General features: G+C 35.6%; 2 protein-coding genes across 2 annotated transcripts in view; one reads left to right on the plus strand and one right to left on the minus strand.

Moving 5' to 3' along the window:
* Nucleotides 1-20,994, plus strand: part of TYR (tyrosinase) — a 117,740-nt gene that overhangs the window by 88,771 nt on the left and 7,975 nt on the right. Inside the window, exon 4 of the mRNA XM_003832989.4 lies at nt 17,727-17,908. Within this exon, the coding sequence (XP_003833037.1) occupies nt 17,727-17,908 (182 nt within the window). The remainder of the gene's footprint in view (nt 1-17,726; nt 17,909-20,994) is intronic.
* Nucleotides 4,427-20,994, minus strand: part of NOX4 (NADPH oxidase 4) — a 214,223-nt gene continuing 197,655 nt past the window's right edge. The window contains exons 19-21 of the transcript XR_010113373.1: nt 18,988-19,128; nt 9,664-9,771; nt 4,427-4,593 (exon numbers count right to left, since the gene is read on the minus strand). The gene's annotated coding sequence lies outside the window, so the exon portion shown is untranslated. The remainder of the gene's footprint in view (nt 4,594-9,663; nt 9,772-18,987; nt 19,129-20,994) is intronic.

A 20,994-nucleotide genomic window follows, 5' to 3' on the forward strand; every position in this document is an offset into this window, starting at 1 on the left:
ATGATAAACTTTTCCACTGTAATTCTCAGAATCAAGTGAAATCTACCACAGTTGGGGAGAGCAGTAAGGCTATTAATGTCACATGAAAGTTGATGCTTAGGGCTTAGGGATATAGTACTGGGAATATTTCAGTGAGGATGTTGGAAACCAGAAAGTATTGTCTGCTATGACAAGAGTGTTGGGTATGTGAAAGTGTGCCTGTACTACATATGCTCACTTTGAACTTACTTAACTGTTATTACCTTGAATAATGACTTTTACTTTATAGTACTTGAAGACACCTTTCTCCATTAGATACAGGTTCTTGGTCTTTGACTGAAGATATAAAAATCATATAAATGATTAAAGATATAAAAAGAGATAAATAGATATAAATGGTTTAAGTGGCTTTCTTCCCTGAAAATTCCTTAAGGGAAGGACTCTGCTTTCTGAAGCTTTTCATCTCCCATTTTACTACATACATTTCCTGTACTTGCCTGTAGGTAATAGCTTGTTAGTATCTATTTTCTGAATATATGTTTTGAAGAAACATATAATATATTCTCCTCATTCCCAGGGGATACTTCTGAAAACCCTCTGGGATAGTTACTTATGAAATATTTATTATCAACTGTGTACAGGCATGATTCTCTTTTCTATGGACATAGCAGTGAACAGATGAAGTTTTTATTTGTAATGTAAAATGTCACGTAGTTTTCCACTCAAATATCTTTTTCAATGTTTTTCTTTTTCCTGATTAACTTAGAAAATGGGCAAGTCATATAGGCTTACTGTGTGTATGTGTGTGTGTGTGTGTGTGTGCAGAATACACAATTGGAAGAACTTGGTGTCCTGGAAAGTGCCAAGTACAAAAGACTCAGGTTTGATTCCTACTGCTCCATTTACTAACTAAATAGAGGAAAGTTGCCTAAACCCTTTTTGTTTGTTTGCCTATTTTTATATGTATTTTAATGGGAGTACTTTTGTACAAATACCTCATTAAGGCTAAGAACACTTATCATATTTAGACTGCAGGTTTCAAATGTTGATTCTGCCACTTCACACTTATTGGCTGTGTAACCTTAGGCAAGTTTTATATCCCTTTTGTCCTCCAGTTTTCTCATCTGTAAAATACAAGTATAACATACCTCATAGGGTTGTTCTGAGGTTCAAACGAGTTCCTGTATGTGAAGTACTTTGAATAATACCTGGCATACAGTGGTATATGAGCTAACTCTCACTACTGCTACCATGCTACATTTCTTGCAGTTTTGTTGGAGAAATAAATATGATATATATATATATCAAAATTCTCAGCATAGCACTGGATGCATGACTGTCATCCAATAAATTGAAATTATTACTGAAGCAATCAGTCATTTTTTATTATTCCAAGAGCTTCAGAAGCATCACTCTAGCGAAGAATAGTAGAACAATAATTTATGTTAAATGAAGAGAAATTTTAGAAGAAAGAGAGGCAGCATAGCCATCTTAAGAAAAGTAATAGCTATTTGTCATATGTAGAAGTTGTCTTAGTCACTATTGCTCCCCTGGCATACTATGATCTCCACTAAACAGAAGTATTACATTTTGATTTATTATAATTTAATATAATACACACATCCATTATAATCATAGTTCTAAAATTAAAATCCAGGAACGGTTACTTCTTATCTAAAGCACTTAGGTTCAAGTTAACCCTTGGGATCAAGCCCAGACTCCCCACCCTGATATGCATAAGGCCTTTCACAGTGTGACCCACCTCCACCTCTCTGGGCTCACTTGTTGTTGATCCCACACTGCTCTACATTGCATCCCACACCAGATCACTTTTATTTTTTCAATTACATCAGTGCCCAGGGTCCCTGTCAGTCTACACATTCTATGTGATACCTTTCCCATAATTTACTCATCCAATTTAAATACCGCTTTCTCGTTTCCCCATCTGGTTAGCTGCTTCTGCTGTAATCCCATAGGCTTTATACACATCTTTAAGAGCATCATTTATATTACCTTAACACTATATGTATGCGTTTATCACAACATGGAGGGAGATCAATGAGGATAGGGACTATGCTTCTACATCACTGGAGCTTGACATGTCATGATTCTTAACATGATAGAATATTTATTGAATAAATAAATGGACAACTCAGTGAAGGGAGTAAGGTTTGTTATCACCACTTCACAGGTAAGAGGGGTGAGGCTTTGAAGGCCCATCAGTAATTCCTATTGAAAGCCAAGTGAATAGCAGACCTCCCATTTACACCCAGCATTGTCTGGAGGTCTGTTAGGAGACATTTTCTAGATTCATCTTGACTACTGTGGCCAGTGTGGCCTGGCTCATTTTATTTGAGTGCAATTTCTGCTTAATGCAGTGTCTCTCAATCCTGAGTGCACATTGAATTATTCATAGCAGGGTGCCTGCTACTTAATGATATTAAATGTTTTTTGGAAAAGGAGAGGAAAAAAACACTGAAACTGCCTTTCTTTCTTAAACTTTTAATTATTTAGGCCTTTTTGGTTCTTATACTAAGTTTTTTTCTCCAAGTTTCATCATTAGTTTAAGTATTTTAATCTGATTTTAACTGCCTTACTGATTCCCCAAGGGTTTGTTTCCCCTTTTTTCAACTAAATTAAGAACTTCTAGACTATGTACTTAAAATTGTAGTTAATTGAGATTGGCCACAGTTGAATTTCTTAGCTATATAACAGGATTTTCATTTGAAGCTATTTATTCCTGACAATCTCTACTCTTAAAGTGTGGAGTTCTCTTAAAGGGGCTGTTTTTCAGTGAAAATTTCCAGATACTCCTCAAATGTGCTTCAACATTAGCCAGGAATCAGGAGGAAATAGAGCTCCTGGGATGCTATTATTTCAAACCCAGGTAGATGCTCCAAGTTTTTCCCAGTGGTCTCAGTAAAAGTAGGCTGTCTATCTACTACCGTGTTGCTCCCTTTGAGCTCCCAAACTCAGCTGTTGGTCCATTGAATTATACAGTAACTAGGCACGATTATGTCACTGCATGGCTTAAAATCCTCCAATGGCTCCTCACAGCTTTTAAACTAATATTGACTAATTACCTTTCATGCAAACCCTACAGTATCTGTGTTAAACCACAGATACCAACAGATATCCACATAATATCCTTCCTTTCAATCCATCTGGTCTACTTGCAGGGTCCCAGAAGCATAATTCTTTTCCTTCATGCTTGTGCTTTACTCCTACTAGAATGCTTTTTTCCCTCTTATTACTTTGCCTAGATCTCTGCTATTCATTTTTTAAAACTTTAGTTCAAGTGTCACCAAAGGGGCACCTTGACCGACACCACTCAACCCTCATCCAAGCGGATACTAACTCCTCTTTCTCTTTTTTCCCAAGGCATGAAGGGCCCTTCTCTGCTGGCATTCACACTGTACTGTGCTGAATTATTGACCAGATTTTAGCTCTTTGTAAGACAAGCACCTTTCCTCATTTGGCTTTCTATTTCCAGCACTCGGTGCAATGCTTATTACATGCCAGGCACTGTCCTAACTGATGGGGATTAATGAATGGTAAAATCTACCAAGATTCAACCCAAAGTCATCAACATTTCTTAGATCCTTTCTTCTCCAAGTTCTGATATCTAAACACTAAATTAGTGATTCATAAAATATTTAAATAATTTGAATAATTTAAAGAATTTAATCTTAAATAATTTAATCTTGAACAATTTGAAAAAATTTTGGACTCTCTAGGGCAAAATATACAATTCCTATGTATTTTATATATGGTTTACGAGACTTTATAAATATAATAATATGAATTCAGTCTCCTGGTTGAATTCATATTGTTTTTAACTGGCAGGCACTGTAATGGACACAGGACATATAATGACCAATAAGGCAATATCATTGCTTTCAGCGAATTTCCCATATAGGCAAAAAATTACACATGATCAAATAACTGCAATGCAATATGACAAATGTGATAATCAAAGGAGGAATATGTCAACTCTTAAAAGTTTTCATAGATGTAGCCATTGAGCTAATCTTAAAGGGGCAAAAGATGTAGGAGAATATAAAAGTTTAAAGAACCCTTATGGAAGAAAAATCCCAAAACAAAGTATTTATAATTTTAATAACAATAATAATAACATTGATACTTACTCTATGCTACATGTTTCTCTAATTGATTTTACATACATTAATTCAGTTAATGCTAAAAACAATCCCTTGTAGTAAGTACTATTACCTATTGGTTTCTTAGGGCTTCCATAATACAGTGCAAGCATAACTCTAAGATATGGAAGATTTGGCTTCGGACCACCACAATAAAACAAACATTCTAATAAAGTTAGTCACATTAATATTTTGATTTTGCAGTGCATATAAAAAGTTATATTTACACTATATTGTAGTATATTTATGGTGCAATAACATTATGCCTAAGAATAAAATGTACATACCTTATGTTAAAAATACTTTATGCTGAAAAATGCTAAGAATATTCTGAACCTTCAGCAAGTTGTGATCTTTTTTCTGGTAGGTCAGACCTCTGGTAGGTCTAGCAGGTTGATGGTTGCTGACTGATCAGGGTGATGGCTGCTGAAGTTTGGAGTGGATGCAACAATTTCTTAAAACAAGAAAAAAATAGAGTTTGCTACATTGATTGACTCTTCCTTTCAAAAAATATATTCTTGTAGCATGTGATGCTGTTTGATAGCATTTTGCCCACAGTAGAACTTCTTGCAAATATGGAGTGAATCCTCTCAAACCCTACTGGTACTTTATTAGATAAGTTTATAGAATATTCTAAGTACTTTGTTGTCAGTTCAACAGTGTTCACAGCATCTTCACCAGAAATAAGTTTCATCTCAAGAAACTATTTTCTTTGCTCATCCATAAGATGCAACCCCTCATTCGTTCCAATTTTGTTATGGGATTGAATAATTTGTTTCCATCTTCAGGCTCTACTTGTACTCCAGTTCTCATGTAATTTCCCCCACATCTGCAGTAACTTTCTCCACTGAAGTCTTGAACCCCCTCAAAGTCATCCATGTGGTTTGGATTCAACTTCTTCCACACTCTATGAATGTTGATATTTTGGCCACCTCCCATGAAAATTAATGTTCTTAATTGTATCTAAATAGTTAATCCCTTCCAAAAGTTTTTCTATTCATTTTGCTCAAATTCATCAGAGGAATCACTGTATGTCGGCTATACCCTTATGGCATGTATTTCTTAAAAAATAACAATTGAAAGTCAAAATTACTCCTTAATCCATGGGCTGCTGAATGGATGTTGTGTAGGCAGTAATGAAAGCAATATTCATCTCCTTGTGTATCTCCATCAGAGCTCTTGGGTGACCTTGTCAATGTGCAGTAATATTTTGAATGAAATCTTTTTTTTTTTGAAGGAGTGGGTCTCAACAGTGGACTTGAAATATTCAGTAAATCATGGTATAAACAGATGTGCTGTCATCTAAACATTGTTCTATTTACAGAGCACAGGCAGGGTAGATTTAGTGTTTTTGATGGCCTTTGGACTTTTGGAATGGCTTCAACTAAATAAGCACTGGCTTCAACTTAAACTCACCAGCTGCATTAGCTCCTAACAAGAGAGTTAGCCCATCCTTTGAAGCTTTAAAACCAGGCATTGAGTTCTTTCTAGCTAAGAAAGTCCTAGATGGCATCTTCCAATAGAAGGCAATTTGTCTACCTTGAAAATTGTTTGTTTAGTGTAATGACTTTCATCTCTTATCTTAGGAAGATCTTCTGGTTAATTTTCTGCAGCTTTTCCATCAGAACTTATTGCTTCACCTGGCACTTTTATTTTATGAAGATGGGCTCTTTTCTTAAAACTCTTGAACAACTGCCAGATTCAAACTTTTCTTCTTCAACTTCCTCACTGCTCTCAGGACTCATAAAATTGAAGAGAGCTGGGGCCTTGCTCTGGATTAGGCTTTAGCTTAAGGGAATTTTGTAGCTGGTTTGATCTTCTATCCAAACCACTAAAACTTTCTCCATATCGGCAATAAGGCTGTTTCACTTTCTTATCATTTATGTGTTCACTGGACTAGCACTTTTAATTTCCTTCAAGAATTTTTCTTTTGCATTTACAGCTTGACTGTATTTCACATAAAAGGCCTAGCTATGTTGGCTTTGGACATGCTTTCCTCATTATTATTCTTACCTCTAATATTTATCTAATATTATTCCTAACTGTAGGTAATTATTCCTACCTCTTGATTTAAAGTGACTCTTCCTTTCAATTGAACATTTATAGGCCACTGTAGGGTTATTAATTGACCTAATTTCAATATTGCTATGTGTCAGAGAATAGGGAGGCCCGAAGAGAGGGAGGAGGACTGTTGGTGATGGGGGCGTGAGGGAAGGAGGATGGCTGGCAGGTGGAGCAGTCAGAACATACACAAAACTTCACCATCTTATATGGATGTGGTTTGTGGCACCCCAAAACAATTACAAGAGTGACATCAAAAATCACTGATCACAGATCATAATAAGAGATTTAGTAATATTGAAAAAGTTTGAAATATTATGAGAATTACCAAACTGTGAGAGAGACATGACACGAACACATGCTGTTGGAAAAATGTCACTGAGAGACTTCTGCAATGTGGGGCTGCCACAAACCTTCAATTCGTAAACAATGTAATATCCGCATAAAGCAATAAATTGAATTGCAATAAAATGTGGTATACCTGTTCCACAGACTGGGTAGCTTAAACAACATAATTTCTTTTTCTCACAATTCTGGAAAATTAAAGTCTGAGATCAAAGTGTCACCAGGGTTGGTTTCTTTTAAGGCTTCTTCCCTTGACTTATAAATGGCCATCTTTTTCCTGTGTCTTCACATAGTCTCCTCTCTGTCCCTGCCCATGCTCAAATTTCCTCTTCTTCTAAGAACTTCATTCATATTGGATTCTGGCCTACTAATGTCTTCATTTCAACTTAATTATCTCTTTAAAGATCTTATCTCCAAATAAAGTAACATTCTGAGGTATTAGGAGTTAGGACATAAACATTTGAATTTTACAGAGACACAGTTTAGCTCATAATATGTTATAATCCCCACTTCACTGAAAAGAAGAGTGGAGCACATGAGGTTAAGTAGCTTGCCCCAGTTTGCAGAATTAGTAAGTATCACAATCGTCTAGCTCCAGAATCTGTGAGGCTAACCTTTAGATTGTATGATTCTCTTTTTATATTTTAAAATAAGAAATAAAATTAATAGACTTATTGAATTAATTTTTAGGACAACTCTTTTGTGGTACACCATAATTCACAAATAGCAAAAATTTGCCTATGTCTATACCATAGGCATACCAATTTCTTGAAAGCAAAGCAGGGTCTAGTCTGGTTAGTACTTGGATGACAGACCAAATAGCAAATATTTAAAATGTCTTTTCTAAGGAAATTCAATTGGCTCCTGTATTAAGCTGTAGAACTAATGGTTTCTGCTCTGTGCAAGTATAATGGCCACAACTAACCTCACTGCATGTTAAGCACTGTCCTTAGTGTACCTGATCTCATTTATGTCTTACAGCTCTTTGAAGTTTGTTATTATCCACATTTTACAGATGAATAAACTGAGACTTCCAGAGATTATCTTCTCTCTCCTCACAAAAATCAATAACAGGAATTTGAAACAAGTTTTCTTATGAGGAGGTTTTGTATTTCTGACTTCTCTTCTTGCTCTCACATCCCAAGGCCAAAGTTAGGATGCCTTGTATAAGCTTTTGTGCTTGTGGAAATTGGACTTTCCCCTCTTGTGTGTTCATCTGGCAGGTTCTTCCTATGTTCATAACAAGATATGTTGTACTGCTTTCCCCAATTCCCCTCACTTTCACTGCCTGTTGTCAATGTGAGCTGTTTAGGTCCCTTTCAGCACTCTTAAAGTCACCTCCCAAGTACTCTGTGGCCCTCATCAGGAGGGTATTCTAAGTTAGTCATCATAGATACATCTAGGCCCAGATCCAGAACCTCATGTTCATGGCATCCTCTTTGACCTACTTATCTGTTGCCACCTCATACCCTACTAAGCCAGTGATGGTCTTCGGCTCCTCATAGCCTGTGAATAAAAAAGGGTTTCAATTCTACAAGGATAAATCATATGTCTTTAGACTACTGCTATTAGTGTTTCACAACTGTGCCATCACCCTTTCTTACATACTCTGAGAGATTTTGTAATCAAATTCTGTCACGTAAGGTGAAATCAGAAGATGCCTAGTTCTCACTTCTGTGTATAGCTTTGAAAGGCCTGCTAATGCTTGGAACAAAACATGAAAGCCTTGTCCACCTTTCTGTTTTAATTCCTAATTACTAATTTCTTGCATGTTAGTGGAAAAGCATTAAACTTGGAACAGAGCACCTTGATTCTGGTCCTAGCTCTGCCAGCTGGGTGTTATGATAAAAGTCACAGGAATCTAAAATGGAACCCCAGATCTTCTACTGCTTTCTAGTTGAGTTACTATTGGCAAATTCTTAAATTCTTTGACTCAATTTTTTCTTCTGTAAAATGGAATCAATAAAATATTAAGCAAGATATTGTTCAAAGGAAAACTTTAGCCAAATTAAATTTAAAAGAGTTTAATTGAGCAAAGAACAATTTATGAACCAGGTAGCTTCCTGAGCTAGAGTAGGCTCAGATTCTCTAGCACAGCCACATGGTGGAAGAAGATTAATGTACAGAAAAAGAAAAATAACGTTAAAAAAATGGAAGTGAGGTACAGAAACAGTCAGATTGGTTATAGCTTGGTGTTTGACTTATTTGAACATGGTTTGAACAGCTGGCCACCTTTGATTAGACAAAACTCGGTGATTGGCACAAGAATAGACTATAGTCTGTTTACAACTCCATTTAGGTTATAGTTCACAATGTACAGAGAAACCTTTAGGCTGAACTTAAAATATGTAGGAGACAACTTTCAGCTAAACTTGATTTAACAATATATTAAGAGTTTATTTTATAGACATTGCTTTATTGCTAACTTTGTCATCTGGGTTAGATTATAAACTCAAGATTATTGGGTAGATAGTTGGCACCTAATCTGTGTGCAAGGCACTGAGAAACAAAAGATTAAAAGCTGTTGTTCTTCAGCTGGTTGGCAGCATTGATATTCCTCCAATGTACTTGTGCCTGCTTTGAAAACAACAATGCCTCTGCCTCTATTTGGATTTGTTCCCTCACAGTGAAAGAAAAAAGAGTGATTGTGATCCTGAATTTCTGAAATAAGGAGCATGTTTAACTGACAATCTAGCATCTGTTTTCTGTACCTTTCCCACCCTGTTGACAAATTCTCCTCCATCTGCATCGCTTAAAGCTTAGTCAGAAAGTAACAGAAACCTCCTCATGGAGAGAAAGGAAGGAAAGAACAGAAACCTAGATAGGGAACACTAAAGTGTCAGAGAAAGAAGCAGAAGAACTGGGTTCTCATCTTAACTCAGTCCCTTACCAACTTTGTTCACTACTTTCTCTCTCTCTGCCTTTTTTTTAAAGTATGATTTCACATTATCTCCTTCGTTGTATTTCTTATGCTAATACATATCCTTTCCTGATCTTGTAATGTATTCATTGCTGCTTCTTGAGTATAAAGTGTGTGAGTCCTGAGTCCTCTGAGAAAAGGAACACTTAAGGTGTTTAATGCTAATTAATGCAGGTGTCTGTTGGATAAACAGCTTACATGTCAAGACGAAGGTCAAGCAGAGCGTCTTCCAAGAGAGAAAATCTACGCATCAGACTTTGGTAGAAGCATATGCATACTTGCAACTGCAGAAACACCCCTGTCATCCTGTGTAAACACACAGAGAACAGGGCATTTACTATTATTAGTAACAGAGTGGTAGCCAAGACCCCTTGATTCCAATATTGGTTGTACCGTTAACTGTGACCTTTGGATTCAAATTTTATTTTGCCTCTGTAAAATGAGGGGTTTGGAAGGGAAGAAAACAAATTACTGCTTTTTCAGAACTAAGCCAATCATTTATATTGTCTCATTTTATCCTTAACTATTGTTACTTGACATTTCACTTCCTTATTTTATTTTTGTTCTCATAAATACATTAAAATAGATAGTACCATCCCTTTTCTATAAATGAGCACACTGAGGCTTAGAGAGTTTTATTGGATTAAGTTTAAATGGAAATGTTTATTATCATTTAAAAACTACAAGTTTGTTTTAACAAGTAACTGCTTCAAAACAAGTACTACATGAAGAAATAAATAATAAAAGAATAAAACATATAGGAATGCACTGGCCTGCTATTATACAACTGCAATTCGATAAATTTTGAGTGACTAGAAATTCAAGTGGCTGGAGGCATCTCAAGCTGCAGTTCTCAAAGAGAGTGTGATTGTCATGTCATCTGTCCTGGCCTTTCAGAAAGATGATATCCAAGAAAAATAACTTCAGATTCTCTCGTATTTTCATTATCTCATTATTCCCATGGCTTCAGTTATTAGCTAGAGGTGGGTGACTTCTCAATTTGTGTTTCCAAAGTTAATCTTACTCTGAAATCCAGACCCAGATATCTAGCGAATGACCTGACACCCCCACTGAAATGTCTCAAAAACATCTTACAGCACATCTCATCTAGAATCATGACATCAACATCCTCCCCTAATATTCCACTTCTTCAGGGGTTTCTGTATCTGGTAATACAAACACTTTGCTCAGTAGCATAAGCCAGAAAACTAGGCATTTTCTGTGGTACCTGGCTCCTCAATTGTACTGCTTGGATTTCCGGACATCATCTTTTTTCCTGGACATAATTTTCTCACTGATTTCTTTATCCCCCTTGATGCCTGCATATCCACCAACTCCTACTCTTCCTCAGTCCCTTCTCTGCAATGAAATCTGTGTGGTCTTTTACAAATGATAATCTGTTCATGTTATCATTCACCTTCCCAGATACAAACAGTGACTTTCTGTTAGGAAAAAAACACAAATCTCCCTAACATGGCCTCTGCTACCCTTCATGATTTGGCCTCAGTTCACCTTCCCAGCCTCATCTGGAGCTATTTGCTCCTTGATCCCTATAGACATATTGGTCAATTTTTAGTTCCTGGAATTTGTCGCATACTTCCAATCAAAGATTCTTTCCAAATTCCATTCTGTCCTTCAGAAATATTCTTCTACCATTTCTCTAAACAGTCATTCTTCAACTCTTGAAGAATGCACCATCAAAGACTTTTCCTCAGGCCACAGTCAAGATGAGGCTTCCCCATTAAATCCTGTTACCATGTTACATTCTTCCATATTTGCCAGTTCATAACTATAGGTTGATTTCTGAAATTGCTAGTTACTATCTCCATCACTAGACTCCAAATACTATAGGGCAGAAAACTTCACCAATGCTGGGCCCAGAGCCAGTTTATTATAGATATTTAGAATATATTCATTCATTTTTGAAATATATGAATGAATAAATAAAAAGGTCTTCTATTACATATGTGTATGTAACTTTTTTGTGTGTGTAGTCATGGTGGTGGTAGATGTGTTACAACGAATCAGTTCCCAAATATCCAACTATCTTAAGCCTTCCTTGTTTGTTCTTTTTTTAAATAAATATTTTATAATTATTTTATTTGTAAAAATGTTGTGAAGATAGAATGGAGAGTTCCTACATTTTCCATACCCAATTCCCCTATTATTAACATCTTCCCTTGGTATGGGACATTAGTGGACATTAATGAACCATGTTGATATAATTATTATCAACCACAGTCAATACTTTAGATTACTTAGTAGTTATCTAATATCTTCTTCTGCTCCAGGATCCCACCCAGGATACTATATTACATTTAATCATCCTGTCTCCTTAGGTTCCTCTTGCCTGTGATAGTTTTTCAGACTTTCTTTGTTTTTTGATGACCTTCACAACTTTGAGGAGTACTGCTCAGGTATTTTGTAAAATGTCCCACAGTTGATATTTGTCTGATTTTTTTCTCATGATTAAACTGGGATATGTGTTTTGGGATGGACAACCCTAGAGGTAAAGCACCATTCTCTTCACATCATATCAAAGGTGTATAGGGACTCAAAAATGTACCCCAAAGTATGGTGCCTTGGGATGCTGAGTATTTTGAAGTAAAGGAGGTTGGAAGGCCTCAGAAGCAAAGTCTCTGGCCCCTATTTCGCCTGTGAAATAAACCACAGAAACTAGACTCCCTCTTCCCCAAGATCATAAAAACTAGAACCTTTCTTTTCCAAAACAAGCCATAAACCCTAAAAATATTACTATCATCTTCTCCCACCTTTCTTTGTAGCAGCTGGCCATAAAAAAAATACTCTGACCTACATTATTTGATAGTAGGTCATAAAACTTTCATTGCTAAGGCCCTGCCCTATACGTAGGAGGAGGGACTGCTGCACAGAGAGGTCAAGAAGAACACAAACAGACAGGGCTTACTGGGTTGTTTCTGTCAGTCTATTACATTAGATCATACTCTTTTGTCCAAATTTCTGCAACACTGGCCATAAGCATAAAATCTAAGCATAAAATTAGACAATTTTCCCTGGGTCTTTGGCTCTTCTTTTCTGGTCTCCCATGTCATATAAAACTTTGATTAAATTATTATGCTTTTCTTTGTTAATCTGTCTTTTGTTATAGGAGTGTTGGCCATGACCCTTATGATGGGTAGAGAGCAATTATCACACCTCTATCACCCAAAAAGGGCCATGCTATTAACATAACTTACCATTGTGAATGTTAACCTTGATCACCTGGCGGAGGTAGTGTTGGTCAAGTTTCTCAAACTGTTCAATGATTTCACCATGTTTTTATACTGCACTCTTTGAAAAGAAGTCACTGTGTGCATCCCATACTTAGTGAGTGGGGAGTTATATATAGTACCTTCAAGACAGAGTATCTACATAATTATTTGAATTCTTTTACATGACAGATTTATATATTTCTCTCCATTTATTAATTTGTATATTTATAGATTATATCTGTACAGACTCCTCTATATTTATTTTATACGACTTTATTTTGTGGCTCAAACTCTTCCAGCTTTAGCCTTCAGGAGTGATTTCAGTTGACTACTCTGTCCCTTTGAAATATCTCTAACATTGTGGGTGGTTGTCGTTTCTTTGAACATATCCTTACTTTATGGCACTAAAAGATGCTCGACATTCATCTTGTATATTTCTTACCCCAGCCCTAGAGCCTGCCGTTTCTTCGAGGAACCCCAGTTCCCTTTACTGGAGAATATTTCTTCTGTTCTGCCTACTTTTTCTTCTTCTGGCATTCCAATTATGCATATGTTACATTTTTTGGAAATTATCCCATAATTCTTAATTATTTTTTATTCTTTCTCTTTACATTTCAGTTTGGGAAGTTTCTCCTAACCTAGCCTCAAGCTCACTGATTCTTTTCTTGGCCGTATCAATGTTAGTGATATATACAACACTGTTGGAATGTTTTTGATTTCTAGGCTTTCTTTCAATTTTTTCTTAGGGTTTCCATCTTTCTGCTTACATTATTCATGATTTTTTGCGTATTATTTACTTTTTCTATTAGAAATGTTATTCTAATATATTAATTTTATATTATGTAGTTTTTTAAAATTGATATTATTCACAATTATTTCAGATTCCATGTCTCATAGTTCCAAAATTTATATCATATCTAATATGATATAAATGATTCTAATGATTGCTTTATCTCTTCAGATTTTTTTTCTTCTCTGTTGCCATGCCTTGTAATTTTTTATTAAAAGCCATATGTTTTATTAGGTAAGATAAACTGAGGTAAATGGGCTTTTAGTGTACAAATTTATGTTACTCTGGCAAGGAGTTGCACAATGTTTAAATGTTTGTCCTAGTTGTTACAGTTTTGAGATGAGAGGCCTCAAGTTTCTGTAGTGTATTTGTTTTTGTCTCTATTCTTGGTTTTGGGTTTCCCTACATACTCTTCCTCAGAGATAGTTCATGTATTTCAGCTCTTTTAGCTGTAATCCACTGTTGTTATACTGGAGATTTGTTGGATGCTGGTAAAGTATGAGAGAGGGGAGTGTTCAAAATATTCTAATTAAATCTCAGTCCTTTAGTAGGCCAGTGCATTGGGGCTTCACAATACAGCTTTTTCTTCTTTTGCCTCTGCCCCTCTATTTGCTTCCCTGGTTGCAGTATTTCTATTTATGTCCTTGAAACTCTGACCCCTGTGGCTTATATTTACTTCTCCTTAGGTGAGACAGGAAGACTGAAAGAGGCTGGACTGAAAGGAATTCTCTTCCTGAAACTGGGATAAGGTTCTAACAATTTCCCCTGGATCATAGGGCTTTGATATGGAGAATGTCCTGGGCATATTTCACAATGGTCACTCTCCTCCTCCCTGTAACAGAGTAAGGAGAGTATCTTTCTGAGGTCTTCACCATAAAAACCTGGTGGAGTTCCTGGAGGTAAAGCCCCAAACATGTGGAAGTTCCCCTAAGACAGCAGCACCCAGGAATTTCCCACTATCATCACTAGTCTAGACTCAGTCTCCAGCCATTCATCGAAGTGTTTCAGTGTTCCTACCACTTTAGGAATCCAGCTGCTCCTGCCCCTGGTAAGCAGATCTCAGCTATGTGCCTCTGGATGAACCCATCTCTCCACTTTTGTGGATGGCAGTTTGCCCCGCAACTTCAATTCTCTCATGGGTCCAAGAAAATTTGTTGATTATTAATTTGTCTATTTTTTTCTTATTTTAAGGATAAGGGTGACCAGAGTCTTTACATGTCTGACCTGAAATCAGAGGTCCCATGCCAGCTTTTATTTATGAAACACATCTTTCCATATTTCCGTCTGTGGTCATCTTTACATTTTTCTAATTTTTCTGTTGTGAATTTCACTGTCACTCAGATTTTCAGAAAAACTATCTAGATTCAGTTCAAATTAAGTTTTGCTAAAAAGATGACTACCCCCTCCTCCCCAAATGTCAATGTAATTATCTGAGTTAAACATTAATATTCCCATGTGAGCTATTCTAGTCATGGTTTGGTGAAATTAACTGAAGTTGAGAATCACTGGTGAAGAACTTAATCAAGATTAATACCTTCATTTGAAAAGGTTGATGAGGTGGGTGAGCACATTAATGGTTTCATCCATTAAATCTTTTGGTGCTGAGAATTGATGTCCTTGTCCTACTTAGGTAAAGAATTTTTATTTCATGGCAGAAACAAGATTATTTATAAATTGAACTGTAGAAGTAATTTTTCTCAATTGACAAAAGGTACAATTTTTGCCTCAAGCCCTTATTTAGTGGCTCATTGTATATCAGGCTGTTCCAAAATCAGTCAAAATTTGACAGGGGTGGTGGAGGGATTATCAGACAGCCTCCTTCTCATTTTAAAAAATTAATTTACCAGTTGAAAACATATGGTTAGTATGAATAAAATGTCTACTAAAAATTATCTATAATGTGATTTCCTTTTTTGGTAAAATACAGGTAGAGTGTTGTGGATGCATATTTTAAAAACTAGATATAACAAAAGCATAGAGCAATTACATGTGATTTTTTCTTTTCTCCTTTTTGTTTGTATTTTCTCTATTTTACATAACAAACAAGTACTGCTTTTGTAAAGAGAAGAAAACCATAAAAGTTAAAACAAAAGGACTAGTTTATAAAATCATAGGACTTTAATAAAATTTGGGGTTTATTGTCAAGCCAGTTTCTAATTTCTTCTGTTGAGGAAACTGAAGCACAGAAAAACTAATCTTCTTAAATCTTCTAATTTCTCATTTTTGCCTATCAGAATAATAACCATCACTAAAGGCACTGCTCACATATGCAAGGCTTTGGCATTTCTAAAACAGCATATGTTATGTCTCATCAATTTTAAAGTTTTTCCAGTATAGTCATAATACTTAGGAGGGGGAAGAAGAGAAGAGAGGGGCTGTGAGAAAGATAATAGCTTTTATGTACCACTTAACTGTGTATTTTGTGTTATTTTAATTAATCCTTACATTACCTTCATGACATAAATATAATTCCCATTTTGTAGAATAAAGAAGATCAAACAGATACAATTTTACAAATCTTCCCTGTCGCAAACTATAGAACTCAGATTTTTACACAGTTCTTTGTGTAACTTGACCTACAGTAGATACTCAGTAAATGTTCGTTTAATAATTCAACTAATTTAGAAAGCATTTGGTATGCATGGACCAGATTTTTAGTGTTTATCAGTGGACTGCCAATTCCTCACTAAATTCACAACTGAAAACCAACTTTGACCACAAGTAGTGTGTTCAAGTTCAGATCCTCTAATAAACAGAATTGTTTTCTGTCATGGAAAAAATGATAATCATTTCTTCCATTTGGCTTCCTTGTTCTCTTCGTTATTGTGCTTCAAAATGTTGAAAATGGTTTTCTAAAATTGTATTCATTTTGTTTGAAGCATTATCACTTCTTTTTCAATACCACCTTTTCTACCCTGTACCAACCTTTGACCTGCTAGCTTAAAATGTACAGCTAAGTAACGATAGCTTATTATTTAGTACTTTCACAAAAACTATCATATTGGAAACAGGTAGGACAGATATTATTACTCTTATTTAAGGATGAGGAGGCTAATTCTCCAAGTTCAGTGATTTTCTTAGAGTTATACAGCCAGATGAAAACACAGAGCTAGGCCTCAAGAAGAGTTCCCCGACTCCAGCTCTTGTGTTCTTTCTTCTATGTCATATGACTCGATAATACAAAGCCATTCTCTTTGTCATATTGTTAATGGCTCTCTATAAATTACTCTACAACTTGAGTTTCTACCCCATTCTTACTGGACTTTTTTCAATCCTTTAATTTTTTAGTTTTTTTCCAGTCAAAGTTTTTAGTTGCATGAAATAGAAACTAACTCTGCCTGATTTAAGTAGGAAAAGAATTTGCTGAGAGGCTACTGAGTAGCTCACAAAATCATGGAGCAGCAGGTTCAGAAATAGGTGAGAATAAGCAAGAAGGGCATCAGCTAAGACGGCTGCCAAAACCATGCTATAGAACACAGGGCACTTGCTGGGCAATGGATTCCTTTGCTGGTACATCTGGCTTTGCTGCCCCTGAAAACTAAATATTGTTATATCAACTGCCACTGCCCATTTCTAGGATGGTTTCTGATTGTCCCTGCTTATTTGTGTCACTACCTCCTGTTTCGAAGTCATGAATGAGTATGTCAGATTGGCAGAATATTTATCATATGGTCATACTCTAACTTTAGAAAAAGCCGAGAAACAAAGTTTAGGTATCTAAACCATTGTCATTGGAGGTAAGCTCTGTCTCCCATCAAGACTCATTAAGCCCACACTTCACCTATCACAACATGAATGTTTAAATCATTGAAAGCCTCCCACCAGAACCAAAAAAATGACCAAATTCTAGCACTGTTTCCAATTTAGTTTTATACGTTCTTTCTCTGGTCTTTCTTTGGGAATATATTTAATTTACAACTATGACTCAATTGTCACTCAACCAATAGTTACCTTTATTTTGCAGCATTCTGGAGGTTCAAAACTCAATGTGTAAGTTTTATTCACCTGCTAAGAAATTATTTTTTCAAAGCTAGCCTCACTATTTATTTTAAATGTGTGAACTTCAAGGTCTTAAAGAATAAACTGATACTTTACGAAATATTTTTGAAGTATAAAGAATATATTCAACATCTTTCCATGTCTCCAGATTTTAATATATGCCTTATTTTACTTTAAAAATTTTCAAATATTTCTTTTATACACAATATGTTTCTTAGTCTGAATAACCTTTTCCTCTGCAGTATTTTTGAGCAGTGGCTCCGAAGGCACCGTCCTCTTCAAGAAGTTTATCCAGAAGCCAATGCACCCATTGGACATAACCGGGAATCCTACATGGTTCCTTTTATACCACTGTACAGAAATGGTGATTTCTTTATTTCATCCAAAGATCTGGGCTATGACTATAGCTATCTACAAGATTCAGGTAAAGTTTACTTTCTTTCAGAGGAATTGCTGAATCTAGTGTTACCAATTTATTTTGAGATAACACAAAACTTTATGCTTCGACAATGTTATTCCTGAACACTTTAAATCCTGAAAGTGCATTATAATCCTTAATTTATTACCAGTTTATTATCACAGGAATCAAATTCTGAGGATCCTTAAAGTCATAGTCACTTTGCTTAATATAGGCCATTTTGTACATGGCAACCATGTGAAGAGCAGTAGAATCAGAAGAAGAAGAAAAAAAAAGGTTTTGAGACATGACTCTATCGACTGACTGTAACGTGACCTGGGAAATTTGCTGTGCATCCCTGAATCTCAGTTTATTCACCTGAAATTCTGGGACCAGAACACATTAAAGAATTATTTAGAATGATACATTAATGAACCTAGTACAGTGTAACACAGGGTAAACATCCAGCAGTTTTGGAATCATTTTTGGAAGTTTCTTGCTAGGGTTACCAAGAAAATTTGTAGAAATCTTGAACTTAAGTGTAGTTAATAATAATAGCTATCATAATGTTTATTGCTCTATGATGAAGATAGTAATATAAAACCCCAGGATTAGAATTAGATTTGAGCTCTAACTAATCTTCCTGCATAGAACCATGTCAGTATCTTCTTGACAAAATGAGGAACAGATAGTAGTGTTTCCTTCTACCTGAAAGTCCACTACATGCATATTCTTTACATGTATTATTAATAAACCATATAGGAGGTAAGTTTTATTCTTCCAAGATAAAGGTGAGGACACTGATACCCAGAGAATTTAAGTGACTTTCTCAAAATCAAACACCAATAATGTGGAGAAGCAAGATTTCAATTCCAGGAGGTCCTCCTCATCTCACCACACTGTAATTCACCTAACGCATGAGGGTTAATTATCAAAAACAGTGTGGCTTATGGGTAGGAGGTATTTAACAAGCATTGATGTTTCATTGCATTCATTGATAATGCATAAATACATAAATAAATAAATATATAAAATAAACGAATGAAACTCAACCCTCTCACTCTTGTGCTCAAATCCAGTGATACATGACTGGCATAGTTTCATACCTGAAGAAGCTCCAGTGTGGAAGTAAGACAATTGTGCAAGGAAGTAAAAAACATCAGGCTGTGTTATGTGCAGTAAAAGAGTCATAAAGAAAATCCCACAGCAGTGCTGAAGAGAAAGCCATGACTTTTGAAGGGTTCAACCTAAAAAGAGAAAACAAGGCCTTGAGAATGAGTAAGCAGGTGGCAGATAGAAAAGGGCAGGGGATATGCTAGGCAAAGAGAATAACAAGAACAGTAGGGGTGGAAAATGTACAGCATATTTATGAAATGCTGAATTATTCTATTTGAGTAGTATGAACAGTGGAAAAGGACATGAAGAAAATAAGTTGACCCAGTTTATAATAGTTAACACATACTAAGTATTTTTTATTAGCCAGGAACTCTTCTCAATGTGCCCTATGCATTACTTCCTTAAATCTTCATAATTACTCTATGAAGTAGGTATCATTATTTCTTTTGCTTTTTCATAGATGAGGAAACAGAGTCATAAAGGGTATAAATTGATTTTCCCAGGCCACTTACCTAGTATATTGTATAGTACATACACAATTTGGGGCTAACAGGAGAGGCTATAGGTCATCAACCTTGTTCTGCCCTTTGAGGGATGATTAATTGAAAAGATATGGGTTTAATTGAACTTTTCTGCTTTATCTGAAGACTGTAGCCAATGCACAAAATGCTAACACAGCTGACAAAGGAGATCAGTTTCTGGAAAATCTTAAGATCACTAAGAACAGAAATTTGCAAAGGTTGGAGGTGTGGTAAGAGGAGGGGCTTCCTGTAAGTCTCAAGTGACATGTCTTCTCTTTCTTCTATGAAAACCACAGTACATAAAAAAGGGAGCTTATTGGTAACTATTTTTCAAAGATTTTCCATTTAGGATTTTATGATTTAGTCTCTGTTTCCATTTCCAAAACACGCTAGACTTTCATGGGTTCATGCTTTTAAATATGCTATTGTTTCTGCCTGAATTCTGACTCTATTTCTCCATTTGTCAAACTCTCAGATATAAAAATCATTTTATACTTATAGTGATGTTTACTCACGCCTTTCTCATAGTTACATAGCATTTCTTTCTATGTATGGATCTGTCCTAGGTTTTATTCTTCCCCAAACCCCCAAGATCAGAATTTATCTTGCAAGCTTCTCCATTCTAAGCATCACATTGTATCTGGTATGGACTGAAATCAATAAATCAATTTGAGTACAAGTGATATTTATCATGAAGTGTCATTTCTCTTAACTAATATAAGTGAAGTTTTCTAGAAAAATGCCACACCTCTTAATACTCAGGTCACTTTTGGATATATATTTTAAAACACTATAAGTATTCTATCACGCCAGGTTTTTTTTTATGTGTCTGTACTGAGTTGTTTATTCTTTACACACACATTTATTGAATAAGTACTTTGAATAAGGCATTGCCTTAGATACTATGGATACAATGGTAAACAACATAGTCTCTGTCTTCACAAAGTTTACAATGGAAGAGAAAGATCTTAACTGCTTGCTGAAAAACTCATTTATGTAGAGATATGTCTAACTCCAGGGGTCAATGAAGTGATATTTCAGATGACATCAATATGACAGGTAGAATTAACTAGTTGAAAAGGAGGACATGGTTATGAATTTGGGCCATGTTGTTAGAATAATGCAAGCCACTGATAAATTTTAAGCAGGTTATAATCAAATTTGAATTTTCAAAAGATTATTGCAGCTTCAGTATGCAGAAAAATTTTAGTAGTTGGAAAGCACATGCAGAAAGGCAGTGAAAATGCTATTATAAGAGTCTGAGGAAGAGGTAAAGGTAGTTTAAGTTGCAGTGGTGGTGGCAGGAAGGGAGACAGAAAGCATGATTAATTTGATATTATTTTGAAGGCAAAATTTACAGAACTTGGAAAATTATTTATATACCAGATGAAGGAGATTAGGAATGGCTTTACGCTTTCTGGCCTGTGAAACTGATGAATGGTAGTATAATTCACTCATATAATAACAAGAGGAGCA

This window comes from Pan paniscus, chromosome 9 (assembly GCF_029289425.2).
Source record: "Pan paniscus chromosome 9, NHGRI_mPanPan1-v2.0_pri, whole genome shotgun sequence".
In the NCBI taxonomy this organism is placed as follows: Eukaryota; Metazoa; Chordata; class Mammalia; order Primates; family Hominidae; genus Pan; species Pan paniscus.